This window comes from Engystomops pustulosus, chromosome 10, assembly GCF_040894005.1.
Source record: "Engystomops pustulosus chromosome 10, aEngPut4.maternal, whole genome shotgun sequence".
NCBI classification, from domain to species: Eukaryota; Metazoa; Chordata; class Amphibia; order Anura; family Leptodactylidae; genus Engystomops; species Engystomops pustulosus.
The window spans coordinates 79851886-79864421 of NC_092420.1; the positions used below are offsets into that span (position 1 = coordinate 79851886).

A 12536-nucleotide genomic window follows, 5' to 3' on the forward strand; every position below is an offset into this window, starting at 1 on the left:
GGGGTCAGGGTAATGTCACATATATTGACCTTCTATGAGAAGCTGCAGGTCGCTGAGCACTTCTCACTGCATCTTATGTCACCTCTTGTTTGGCTCAGTTCACACTAGAAGGCAAGTGCTGGTCACTAATGGGTGAAATCTTCTGCAGTCACATGCACTGATGACCCCCCCACCCATAGGATCCTTTGTATAATGTATGGGTGCGACAACCATAGCCCCATAGATCACAGTATATACCCTGGAGACCACCTGCCAGGCTGTGTCATGTCCACTGATGGCCCATGCAGGGATACAACATAAGAGAGGTGAGGGTAAGCAGCTGATCGGTGAGGGTCCAGCTGCTAAAATGGAACTCCCTAAAAATCTGGAGAACGTGGGGTCTTGTTCTTACTAATGGTTGAGAATGTGGCCTCTATGAGAGTGTGAGAATTTTTATAGAATGTAGCTCACACAGAAATGTGAACCTGTTCAAGCTGATGTTTTATGAGTTATGAGTCAGTACGGGACCCCCTCTCTCCAGAATGCTGGGGGGCAAACAGTCGGACCTTCACCAATCACATCATTCTCACCTGTCCTGTAAATAGGGAATAACAATCAAACTTTATACAATCACTTTACACTGGTTTCACATTGAAACCTTTTTTTTAATCAATGATTTTTTCACAGAACCCATTTTGCCCTATGGACACACACAGATTGGTTTTCTCTTCCTGGACTCAGTGATTTGTCACTGATATCTTACTGACCCATTCCTTTCAATGGGCTTTTTTAACACTTCAGTTTTTTTTCCTCTGATCCAGTGTTGTCAGTGAACACAAAAAGAACAAGTGAAAAAAAACTGATGTGTGAAAAAGCCCATTGAAATGGGTCACTAAGGCATCAGTGGCAAATCATTGTCCAGGAAGAGAAAACCAATGTGAATGTGTCCATAAGCCAAATGAGTTCAGTGTAAAATCCCTGATGTGAAAAAATCCACCCTAACACAGCAAAACTGCAGCTCAACTCCCCCTGGGACCTAGCATCATAAGGGTGCGTTCACACGTTCCTTGGCGGTATTCTGTATGCATTTTATACTACATGGCGATACGCTGTATGCATTTTGCATTGCTTTATTTTTACACCAAACCGATATGATGGATCTGGTCCGGACACTCCCTGATATCTTATATTATAAGCTCCACCCCTCCATAACCCCACCCCATATGACCAAAGCCCCGTCCCCACCCCACCGGGCCATGGAAAACTGGTCTAGCTTAAAGCCGGTCCCTGGTGCAAAAAAGGTTGGGGACCTCTGATATAGAGGATTCAGTTGTGGACACTCTGGACCCCGTAGCAGCTATTATGGTTGATACCCCTGTGGTTATACTCCAACTATGGGGGCGTTACCAGAGCCCATCTATGCTGTAGCTTCACTGGCTCTTACACTGTACAGGAGCACTTTCTACTCCCCTACTGTGTGAGATTACAGCAGGCAGAGGGAGAGGAAAGTGATGAGGTAGCAGTGGGAGGGGCAGATGGATAATAATTACAATTACCATTGCTGACTGCATCTATAATTAAGTGTCCTTAGTTTATCTGGTATGAATTTGAAGGTAGATTTTCTTTAAATTGTTGGCTAGACAGTTCTGGGTGATGATGAAGGGTGGGCCCATTATTTGGCCATTATTTTATCTGCTGGGCCCAAGAAACCCCATTCCAACACTGAGCAAAAAGTTTGGCTTTACCCTGGATTCATGGTAGAATTTTTTTTCTAACTTTATTTCTATGTGAAAGCATCTGAGGATATTTACTTAGTTAGCGGGTTTAAAAAAAAGTTCAATCAGAGAATGCATAGACAGTCCCGAGGAGAGACAATAATGATATTTTACCGTAAAAAGACATTGAAGTCATTTTTGATGTCTTAGACAGACCCTGCTATGAAATGCTCCAGAGCTCGGCTATTCTCCAGATCAAACCTTTTGTTCACAAAAAGGAACTTTGAGGTTTGAGATCAGACTATCCTACAAAGTACAGATTTCCAGCAGGTTCCTGAGATTGGTGGTATAGGCACAACCTAATCTTCAGATACCCAGGTAATTCCATGTTTTACATTGTAGAAAACACTGTACTGTCAAAATTGTAGACAGGAATAGGAAGTGAACCCATTGGGGCAGATTTACTTACCCGTTCCATTCGCGATCCAGCGGCGCCTTCTCTGCGGTGGATTCGGGTCCGGACGGGATTCACTAAGGCAGTTCCTCCGCCGTCCACCAGGTGGCGCTGCTGCGCTGAAAAGCATCAGAACGCGTTGGAGTTCACCGGCTCGGGCTGAGTGAAGGTAAGTGCAAGCTCCGCGACAGATTTTCCGTTTTTAAATGCAGCGTTTTTTCCGAATACGTCGGGTTTTCGTTCGGCCACGCCCCCCGATTTCCGTTGCGCGCATGCCGGCGTCGATGCACCACAATCCGATCGCGTGCGCCAAAATCCCGGGGCAATTCAGGGAAAATCGGTGCAAATCGGAAATATTCGGGTAACATGTCGGGAAAACGCGAATCGGGCCCTTAGTAAATGACCCCCATTGTGATAAATGGAGGATGGTGCTCCGAATCTACTTCCCTATTTAAAAACCTCAATGGTTGTTAATTCAGCCGTGACCACAGAAAGTGCATGCGGTCAAACTGTGCCAAATTATACACCTTCCATGCAGACTCATCAAGCAGCTTTGCTTTATTAACTATTACCATAGAGGTGGTGTAATCGATGGCGTTTGGGCTGGAGAAATTTGCAGTGAATTAGTTAATGATAGGTTCCCGGATGCTGCACAGCGAGTCATATTATCTCACAATCATTATCTGTGCGATTACAGTTAATTAAACTTACAGTCTCCCTATAGAAAACTCTTCAGTTTTATCTGGTTGCTTAATGAATGTCTGTGTTTTTTCTATCTAATTGTCCTATAATCATCAAATCAAACTTGAAATGGTTTTGTTTCACACAAGAATGCGTCATCTCCATCAACAAATATTAATATGTTTCACTCTAGAAAATTATCTCCTAAACGGATCTCTGGCAATTATAAATGAGACAATACTATTCTGCAGACACAAAATGCATTAGCTCGGATAGTGTGTACACAAGTAGGGAACGGGTAGCAGATCAGCACAAAGTCAAAAAAATAAACACTGCAAAATGCATGTTAAAGGGGACTTCTGGGTGATGAATATTCAGGACCTTCACGATAGGATATCAAGGTTTGAGTCTAATATTTAGCACCCCAGACCTGTCAGCTGACAGCAGATGCACCAGCTAAGGAAGTAGAGGCAGCTAAGCTGTAGTACACCAGTTTGTTTGCAGAACGGAGGTTTGTTCTCTTTCTTAAAGGAAATCTATCAGCAGAATCTATCATGATAAAACAATGATACTAAGGGCTCATTCAGACTGCCAGGTGCTCACCTGGACCGCATCCCGGGCGAGCATAGGGCCGGGTGGAGGAGGTGGGAGGGTTTAGCACTCTTCACCCCTTCACCCTCTGTCAGCAGACAAGCGGACGGGCCGCAAATCTACCAAACTAAAGGCCAAGTTCTATACTTTGCGGCACGTCACCCAACTTGGTGATGGTGTGGTGACATTGTGAGCTCACCGCACCATCACTATTAGACATAGAAGTCTATGGGGGCTGTAATATAGTCGCAAATCATGCAACCACATCAATACCCCCTAAACATAAGCCCTGAAGGGTGCCCCCGACTGTATAAGGCTGCTGCTGCTCAGTCCCTCCCATAGCTGAGCCTTTATAGGGCAGGCACTGGGCCTGCACTTCCTCTTGCCCGCGCCATCTTCAAGCTGTCCCTCCCTCCCTCCCTACTGTTACTTGGTTTTTGTTTTTTGATGTTTTCGGTTTTCAGTGATCATCTCAAGTCACAGCTGACGGAAAATGTGAATTGATGTGGATTTTGCCCGGAAGTCGAAGTGCTGATTCGGGAGTCCGGTTGAGCAAACCGCTTCGGGCAGCGATGGTTTACAAAGAGATGGATGAAAATTGGGGTTAATTTTTTAAAAGTATTAAGTAATAATTGTTTTCGGAGATCATCTCAAGTCACAGCTGAAGGAATATGAGAATTGATGTGGAATTTGCCCGGAAGTCGAAGTACTAATTCGGAAGTCCGGTTGAGCAAACCGCTTCGGGCAGCTATGGTTTTCAAAAGAGACGGACGGAGATTGTGGTTAATTTTGAGTATTAAAGTAATAATGGTTTTCGGTGATCATCTCAAGTCACAGCTGGCGGAAAAAAGAATTGATGTGGATTTTTTCGGAAGTCGAAGTGTTGGTTCGGGAGTCCGGATGAACAAACCACTTCGGCAGCTATGGTTTCCAAAGAAACGAACAGAGATTGCGGTTGATTTTGAGAATATTAAAATAATAATAATTGTTTATCAGCAATAAATAGCTGTGACCTTTTCTGCCCAACAGGAGCCTCGTGTCATCATTTCTTAGTTATGTTTAGTTATAAATGGTTTATGGGGTTAATGTTACGGGTAGGATTATGTATCTTTACTAAAGTGCCTTAATGTGGAGTTAAATGGGTAATGTTTACTACCTCCCAGTCTTCATGTGCTACTGCAGGTTAGTAGGACAGTGTATTCAGTAGCATTTATACAGCATATGTTGATAATGTCCTATCTTGTATAAATATGAGAGAAAATACAAATCGTGGTTTAAAACTTAGCTTTTACTGAATTTGTTTAAGAGTGAACAAGCAGTAATCTGGCTTATAAGAAATTATGTCGACGCACGGTTGCCCATCTGAAAAAAATAGGAAAAGACAAAGCAAGTGTGAGCTGAGTGGCTTCCTTCTTAAAGTTAAGGTGTATTGATATGGCTTAGAGTGAAAAGGGAAGCTCACCTCCGTGGGCTGCACATCTTGATATGTAGCAGGTTAGGGTCTATACTCAAGTATCCGAGGTTTCCTCGGTGGAGGTGCCAAAGAACAAGAGGTCAGTGGGATAATTATGGGCACCCTATGTCCATATAGAGTATAGAAAGAGAAAATGAAAAGAGAAGGAAACAAGGTGTTGTAACTAGAGGCATGGGAGGCAAAGGTCAGGCATGACTGTCACTCTCCCTGTTAATGCCCTGAATTCAATTTCTTGTATACCCTGTTAGCCTAAACTCGGGGTTGTGGCCCTAATTGACCACGAACCCCGACTGGAACCTTACCCTAGTCTTCTGGCCCTGTTATTGGACCTAGTCTAGGGGTATCGTCCCAGTCAATTCAGTGTGTACAGACGGTATAGTAGATGTTCCGTATGTACAAAAAGTGTATTGGATGATCCTTATGGCACGTCTGACTGTAGGTTTACCAACCAATTTGTTTCCTCACTAGGGAAATCACCACATTACCACTATAACGCAAGGGATTTTTGTATCACCCTAGCACCAACTACCAGTATAGTGCAAGGTAAGAAAATACACTGTATATTACATAATATCACTTTTTGCATACTGTTTGTAGGTTACACATACCTGAACATATACCAGTTACATTGTTTACCATATTTTTCCCATTAGGGTGCTTCCAATGCGGACCTTATTATCCCCTGATGAGCCCAAAAGGGTGAAACAGGCCCTGTCGGGATTTGGTTGCGCAATTGCCCTTTGGATATACCCCTTGCCATAAGGATCATCCAATACACTTTTTGTACATACGGAACATCTACTATACCGTCTGTACACACTGAATTGACTGGGACGATACCCCTAGACTAGGTCCAATAACAGGGCCAGAAGACTAGGGTAAGGTTCCAGTCGGGGTTCGTGGTCAATTAGGGCCACAACCCCGAGTTTAGGCTAACAGGGTATACTAGAAATTGAAGTCAGGGCATTAACAGGGAGAGTGACAGTCATGCCTGACCTTTGCCTCCCATGCCTCTAGTTACAACACCTTGTTTCCTTCTCTTTTCATTTTCTCTTTCTATACTCTATATGGACATAGGGTGCCCATAATTATCCCACTGACCTCTTGTTCTTTGGCATCTCCACCGAGGAAACCTCGGATACTTGAGTATAGACCCTAACCTGCTACATATCAAGATGTGCAGCCCACGGAGGTGAGCTTCCCTTTTCACTCTAAGCCATATCAATACACCTTAACTTTAAGAAGGAAGCCACTCAGCTCACACTTGCTTTGTCTTTTCCTATTTTTTTCAGATGGGCAACCGTGCGTCGACATAATTTCTTATAAGCCAGATTACTGCTTGTTCACTCTTAAACAAATTCAGTAAAAGCTAAGTTTTAAACCACGATTTGTATTTTCTTGGATAATTCATAGTGGGTTTAACCGTTTCTACCAAGCATTTTGGGTTGAAACACTTTTGGATACTCTTGTATAAATATGGAAGACTCCCAGTTGTGAGGGCAGCTTAAAGGAAATCTACCATCAAAATCCATCATTATAAACCAGGGTACCTTACTCATAGATCCAGACAGCGTGACTATGGTAATCTTCTTATATACATTATCAATGGTCTCCATCCTTACAAAATAAACGTTTTAAATTATGCTAATGAGTCCGAAGGGCTCTGGGGGATGTTTCCGTGCTGCAGCTTCACAGGGTGTTACAATGTGCAAAGCAGGTCTCCCTTCCCCTTGCACTTTCTGCTGCTAGATTAAACAGGCAGAGGAAGGAGGCAGAGAGCAGGGAAAGGTGAAGCATGTTCTGCTGATTGTTTAGTACAAGAACAGCAGCATTTAGAAGAAAAAAAAGTTTTTTTGAATATTCAAATAAACCTGAAGTGCTTTGCAGAGCACCTGTAAGCTTGTCTGTCGTCTGGCAGGGGATCAGTCAACTAGTTGATTGTAAAGCAACTGTACTTTTCTGAAATTTGGCAAAAGCACCTTTGGAATATTTATGTAATGGGCATTGGGAACCTGTTCTTGTTGAAAAATAGTCATACTGACAGGTTCCCTTCAAGGTACAAGGCTCCCAACTATAAATGATGCCACCGATGAAGTATGTTATAACTGTAAGGTTAATCCAGCGACAAAGGTGACCTCCACTACATTTCTAGTTGCGTATAGTGTTACCTGTCCCAAATCTCAGTCAATGAAGCCAATTTACATTGCCAATCAAAACCGCAATTCACAAGACTCCAAACAATCAATGGTAAATAATGAAACTATGGCTGATCTTGATTCTTTACCGCCATAATAATCCGATAATGGAAATACAACTTGTAGTAGGACTAAACGGGTGAAGTTCAATTTCCTGAAAAAGTTTTATAGGGGAGAAGCTCAGCAGTCGCGTACAGTGTATTTTCATGTCACCTGGGCAGGTTACAGGAGACCTGTAAGGCCAAATTCACACAACATCTACTGGATTTTGAGATTGTCATCCCTATATTGCATCAGAAAACTTTGGGTTGAGCTTCAGTGTTTTCTTCTGCATTTTAACATAGTATTTGTATATATTGCGTTATTAATGGCCTAAGGTTTGTGGGGAAAAACATACTTTTAAGAAATTATTTGTGTAGGTACACGTTATATACAGCGGCAGAATACTTTCTATGTAAAATACACACTAAATATGGACAGTCTGTCATCTGTATCATAATTTATGTGGTTATTTTCATAATTAACAGTGATCTGCTATTTATTTGTGTTAAAACTACAACTCCCAGCATGCCTCAACAATGTGCGGCTGTCAAAGGCATGCTGGGAGTTGTAGTTTTACCAGACGTGGAGTCTCCTAGGTTGTAAATCGCTGTAAATTTGTAGTTATCGTCCTTCAGAGATGTGTGAGGTTTGTCATGTATTAGTGCGGTGCTGTGTAGTTACATCCAGCAGCAGTCATACAGAAGGCGGCTCCTGGAATAGCTACAAGGACGCGCTACTGTCAGGAACAATAAAGCTACGAGCGTTTGAACTGACAGCGGGGACAAGATGGCAGCGTCCGTTCTGGGATCAGTGCTGCGCAGCGCCCGGCAGGTTAGTGGAAGGACAGAGGGAGAGTCATGCATCGTGATATACAGGGGCAGGAGGACAATGTGTGGATGGTTATGTATCATGATATACAGGGGTGAAGCTGTAGCTTGTCTTACCAACCTGGTCGGTGCCCTGGTCAGTCCCTTCCGCAGGGTGAAAGTGCCTTGATCAGTGCCCTCTGCAGGGTGAGGGTGCCCGCCGCAAGGTAAGGGTGCCCTGGTCAGTGCCCTCTGCAGGGTGCCCGCCGCAGGGTAAGGGTGCCCTGGTCAGTGCCCTCTACAGGGTGAGGGTGCCCGCCGCAGGGTAAGGGTGCCCTGGTCAGTGCCCTCTGCAGGGTGAGGGTGCCCTGGTCAGTGCCCTCTGCAGGGTGAGGGTGCCCGCCACAGGGTAAGGGTGCCCTGGTCAGTGCCCTCTGCAGGGTGAGGGTGCCCGCCACAGGGTAAGGGTGCCCTCTGCAGGGTGAGGGTGCCCGCCACAGGGTAAGGGTGCCCTGGTCAGTGCCCTCTGCAGGGTGAGGGTGCCCGCCACAGGGTAAGGGTGCCCTGGTCAGTGCCCTCTGCAGGGTGAGGGTGCCCGCCACAGGGTAAGGGTGCCCTGGTCAGTGCCCTCCGCAGGGTGAGGGTGCCCGCCACAGGGTAAGGGTGCCCTGGTCAGTGCCCTCCGCAGGGTGAGGGTGCCCTGGTCAGTGCCCTCTGCGTTAGTGGTGCCCTGCGCTATGTGATGGCCCTCTCCTTTGTGGGGCCTCCTGTAGCACTGCCCTGGTATTGCCCTGTACACTTTACCAACACCTCCTTAGTTAGCAATTCCTTACTGTAACAATGCCACCCGCACAGTAATGTTGACGTGCCACAGTTAGGACTCCTCTACACAATTAGGATGCCAGCAGTTATTGTGATATGACAGTAGCACCCAAGGAAAACTTGTTTGTTATTGTCTTTGCTGGCGGCAGGATATATAAGCCACAACCCCTCCAGACTACAGGCCGTTATACTGCATCTCGTGTCACAGCCCCCGGATGGGAGAGCAGGGTCACTGAAACAAAAATTACTAATTGACTTTTTTCCATTATTGTGCAGATGTTCAAATAGAAGTCAGTGTAATAAAGCAGAGTATGTCTTACTTATGTCCTGTTATGATTATTTTTGCTTAACCCTATGCAGTTGCTCTCGTTCTCCCCGGTCACCTGTTCAAACCAAGTAAGATGTTACTATGTGGACTGGAGGATGTTGCGAGATGTGAAGAGGAGGAAGATGGCCTTTGAATATGCAGATGAGCGGCTGAGGATCAATGCCCTGCGGAAAAACAACATTCTCCCTAAGGAACTACGGGTAGGATATGGCTAAAAACTTGTTGCTCATGGGGGTGCACATTGTTCTGAATTCAATGACCTGTTCTAAGGATCGGATGTCAGAATGTTAACAAAGAAAGGAGTTTCTGGGACTAACTCTTCCTTCTTGTTTTGCAGGAAGTGGCAGATAAAGAGATTGCGGCGCTACCAGTGGACAGTTGTCCTGTACGGATCCGCAACCGTTGCGTCCTTACCTCCCGACCGCGCGGCGTGAAGAGGAGATGGCGCCTAAGTAGAATTGTATTCCGCCATTTAGCTGATCACAATCAGATGTCTGGTATTCAAAGGGCCATGTGGTAGACAGCGGGATACAAAGTTATTAATTCCTGAATTCTATTGTCTACAATACATCCTGAAAACCATTGTCTTTTTTTATATTGTGTGCATGTTAAATGTAAGTCGCTCTTCAATAGCTGTGCTCTGTGTTGTTTCATTTTCTTTCAAGTGGTAACTAAGTTTCCCATTTAGCCCAGTGTCTCACAAGCGATTTTGTTCAATCTTACATGTTTCATGGGCCTACCAAAAAAACTGAGGCAAACGCTGAGCATTTGGACTCCTGCTCGTGTGCAACAGCCTTATGCCTCATTCACACGATCATATAGGAGTCCCTGATCCAGCCACATCATTTGCGGCCAGATCTTGGCCCCCATATAGGTCTATGGCACCCAATCTCACCACACTGTGACCACTCGGCTTTAAATAGAGAGGAGGCGATGAGTGCTAACTCCCCCTCCCATCGTGTGCTACCCCTGGGATCTGGTCCAGGCGAGCACACTGCTGTGTGAATGAGGCCTTAGAGACAAAACCATCTATATTAGTTGCACTGTGAAAGAAGGGGCAAACTGCTTGCACAGGTATTTGTGTCCATGCCGGATGTGTCGCACGTGACCCTTTTGTGGCGTGCTACATGCAACACAAATTTCTGCAGTGAAGGGGGCTTTCTGGTCTGGCCTGCCGCCAGCACCCGGGCAAGTGCTGGAGGGGCCCACTTGGGCCCCCAGATCAATTGTACCAGTATCACTTCAAGACACTGGTACAAATGATCACCATCCGGCTTGATTACTTTTCTGCCTCTATGCTGCGCTCCCGACAAGAAGCACAATCCAAAACTCACCTTTCCTCGTTCCCCCAAAGCGGCGCTCTGCACTGTATGTGACGGCTCTGAAGCCGGCGCACATCATAACATCAGATCACGTGTGTCGGCGCGTACACCAGGCACATGCCGAAGAAAGATGGCGGCTGCAGGTGCTGCTTCGGGGAAACGAGGAAAGGGGAGTTATTTTTCTTTCCCGGAGGTGGGGCAGTGTGTCCACAGGGGGAGGGGGGGGCAGTATGGCTACTGGAGGGCGACCCACGAAGGGGCCCACTAAGGCTCTGTCGCCCATGGGTCCACTAAAACCTGGAGTCAGTGCTTAGTTGGACCATGTGCCAGATTTAACAAGCAAAGCCCTAGAGAATTGTGTCGCACTCCCTATGTTAAAGGTGCACCAAATAAAAAAGTGCTGCAGGGCAGGGAGTGCCAGATTTATGAAAACGTGCACCATGAATCTGGCGCCTCCTGCACACTACACAGGCAAACTGCACATAGTACAGACTGCACTGTTCTTAGTAAATGTGCCGCATTGTTTTCATAACATGAGTAAAGAATCACGGAGACAGAGTTGATGAGGGGGGTATGGAAAGGGCTCTGCTACTTCCTTTTCCGGACCTGCACCCAACTATCAGAATCCAGAAAGTGGGCCCTTCTTGGACCCCAGGACAACACTTAGAATGTAAGTGATATCCTTCTCATGGGGACCCCTCATTGTATGAAGCAGATCCCATCTGAAACTGGACGTAGCGGTTATTTTTTTTTTTTATTAAAGTAAATCTACCAATTAAAAATCCATAATTATAATCCAGGGACGCTTACTTATAGATCCAGGAACCGCGACTGTTACTCATATGTTATCCATGGCCTCCTATTTTCTAAAATCAACTTTTACAATACATTTTCAAATTATAATTTCATAATTATAATCAACTCTGGGAGGGAGTGGTGATATCACAGACCCTCAGAGCTGTAGCTTTACCCTCATCCTGCACTTCCTGCTGCAAGATTACACAGGCAGTCGGAGAAAGCAGAGGGTTGGCAAGACATGTTCTGCTCATTGTAACAGTCAGTAAATCTGCAACATGGTGGGACTCATTAGCATAATTATAAAAGTTGATTTGAAAAGGAAGGCAGCCAGGGATAGCAAATATAGATCCAGACAGCGTTTGAGTAAGTGTCCCTGGTTTATCATGATAGATTTTGATTTTGCAGATTTACTTTTTTCTGGGAGTCTTCAATATTCATACATTATCAACGTATGGCAATAGAGAACCTTCCTGTGTAAATGGATGCTACGGAATACACTGTCCTACTAGCCTGCAGTAGCAGATGAAGGGCTTATTCAGGCATGTCCACAAAAACTGCGGATGTGTGATCTCCGTGTGCAGTCACACATGTGATGTCGATGTGCTGACCGCACATGGATGGCATCAGTGTGACCTCCATTTTTGTGTTTTTTTTTTAATCCATTGACAGTTCGTGGTCCGTTTGCAAGAAAAACTAAATAGCGCTATTTTTTTCTCACTGTCAACACATCCATGAAAAAGAATGGACATGTGAACAGACATACAGAAATCAATGGGTCAGTATTTGAGACATGAAAAAAAAACGTAAAGCATCTGGACATCAAATCCGTGCAATGTTGGCCATGTATGGTACTACCACAACACAATGGGGCTCATTTACTTACCCGGTTTCCCGCGGCATGTTGTCTGACGTGCAAGTGCTTGATCTTGCGTCACATTTCATTTTTTAAATTCCGCATTTTTTCTGAATCCATTGGGTTGTCAGATGGCCACGCCCCTGATTTCTGTTGCGTGAAAGCCGGCACATGTGCCAAAATCCCGGCGGAATTTGCGCAAAACGGAAAAATTCGGGAAACCCGATGAAAGTGCGGCCGCGGAGCCCTTAGTAAATGAGCCCCATTTATCAAAACTAGCACTGCTCCAGAAGTCTAGCCCATTATTTTTTTACACTTAGTTCATGCTGCAGAATTGTGCTGCACGTCAGTAATAAATTTGGCGCAAACTCAGACTAAGGAGTAACAGTCCCTTTCGGTGCATTTTTTTCTGTCTTGTCGGACGCAGAGCAGCCGCGAGACAAAACTGGCGCAGACATTATAAATACATGTACAAG

At 45.2% G+C, this 12536-nt stretch overlaps 1 protein-coding gene across 1 annotated transcript; it reads left to right on the forward strand.

The window, feature by feature from the left end:
- The first annotated feature begins 7807 nt into the window (after window positions 1-7807).
- MRPS14 (mitochondrial ribosomal protein S14) lies at window positions 7808-9719 on the forward strand. The gene is made up of 3 exons (XM_072126889.1): window positions 7808-7962; window positions 9120-9287; window positions 9425-9719. Exons 1-3 carry the CDS (start codon window positions 7918-7920, stop codon window positions 9605-9607), a joined length of 396 nt encoding a protein of 131 aa, XP_071982990.1. The 5' UTR covers window positions 7808-7917; the 3' UTR covers window positions 9608-9719.
- The last annotated feature ends 2817 nt before the right edge of the window (window positions 9720-12536 follow it).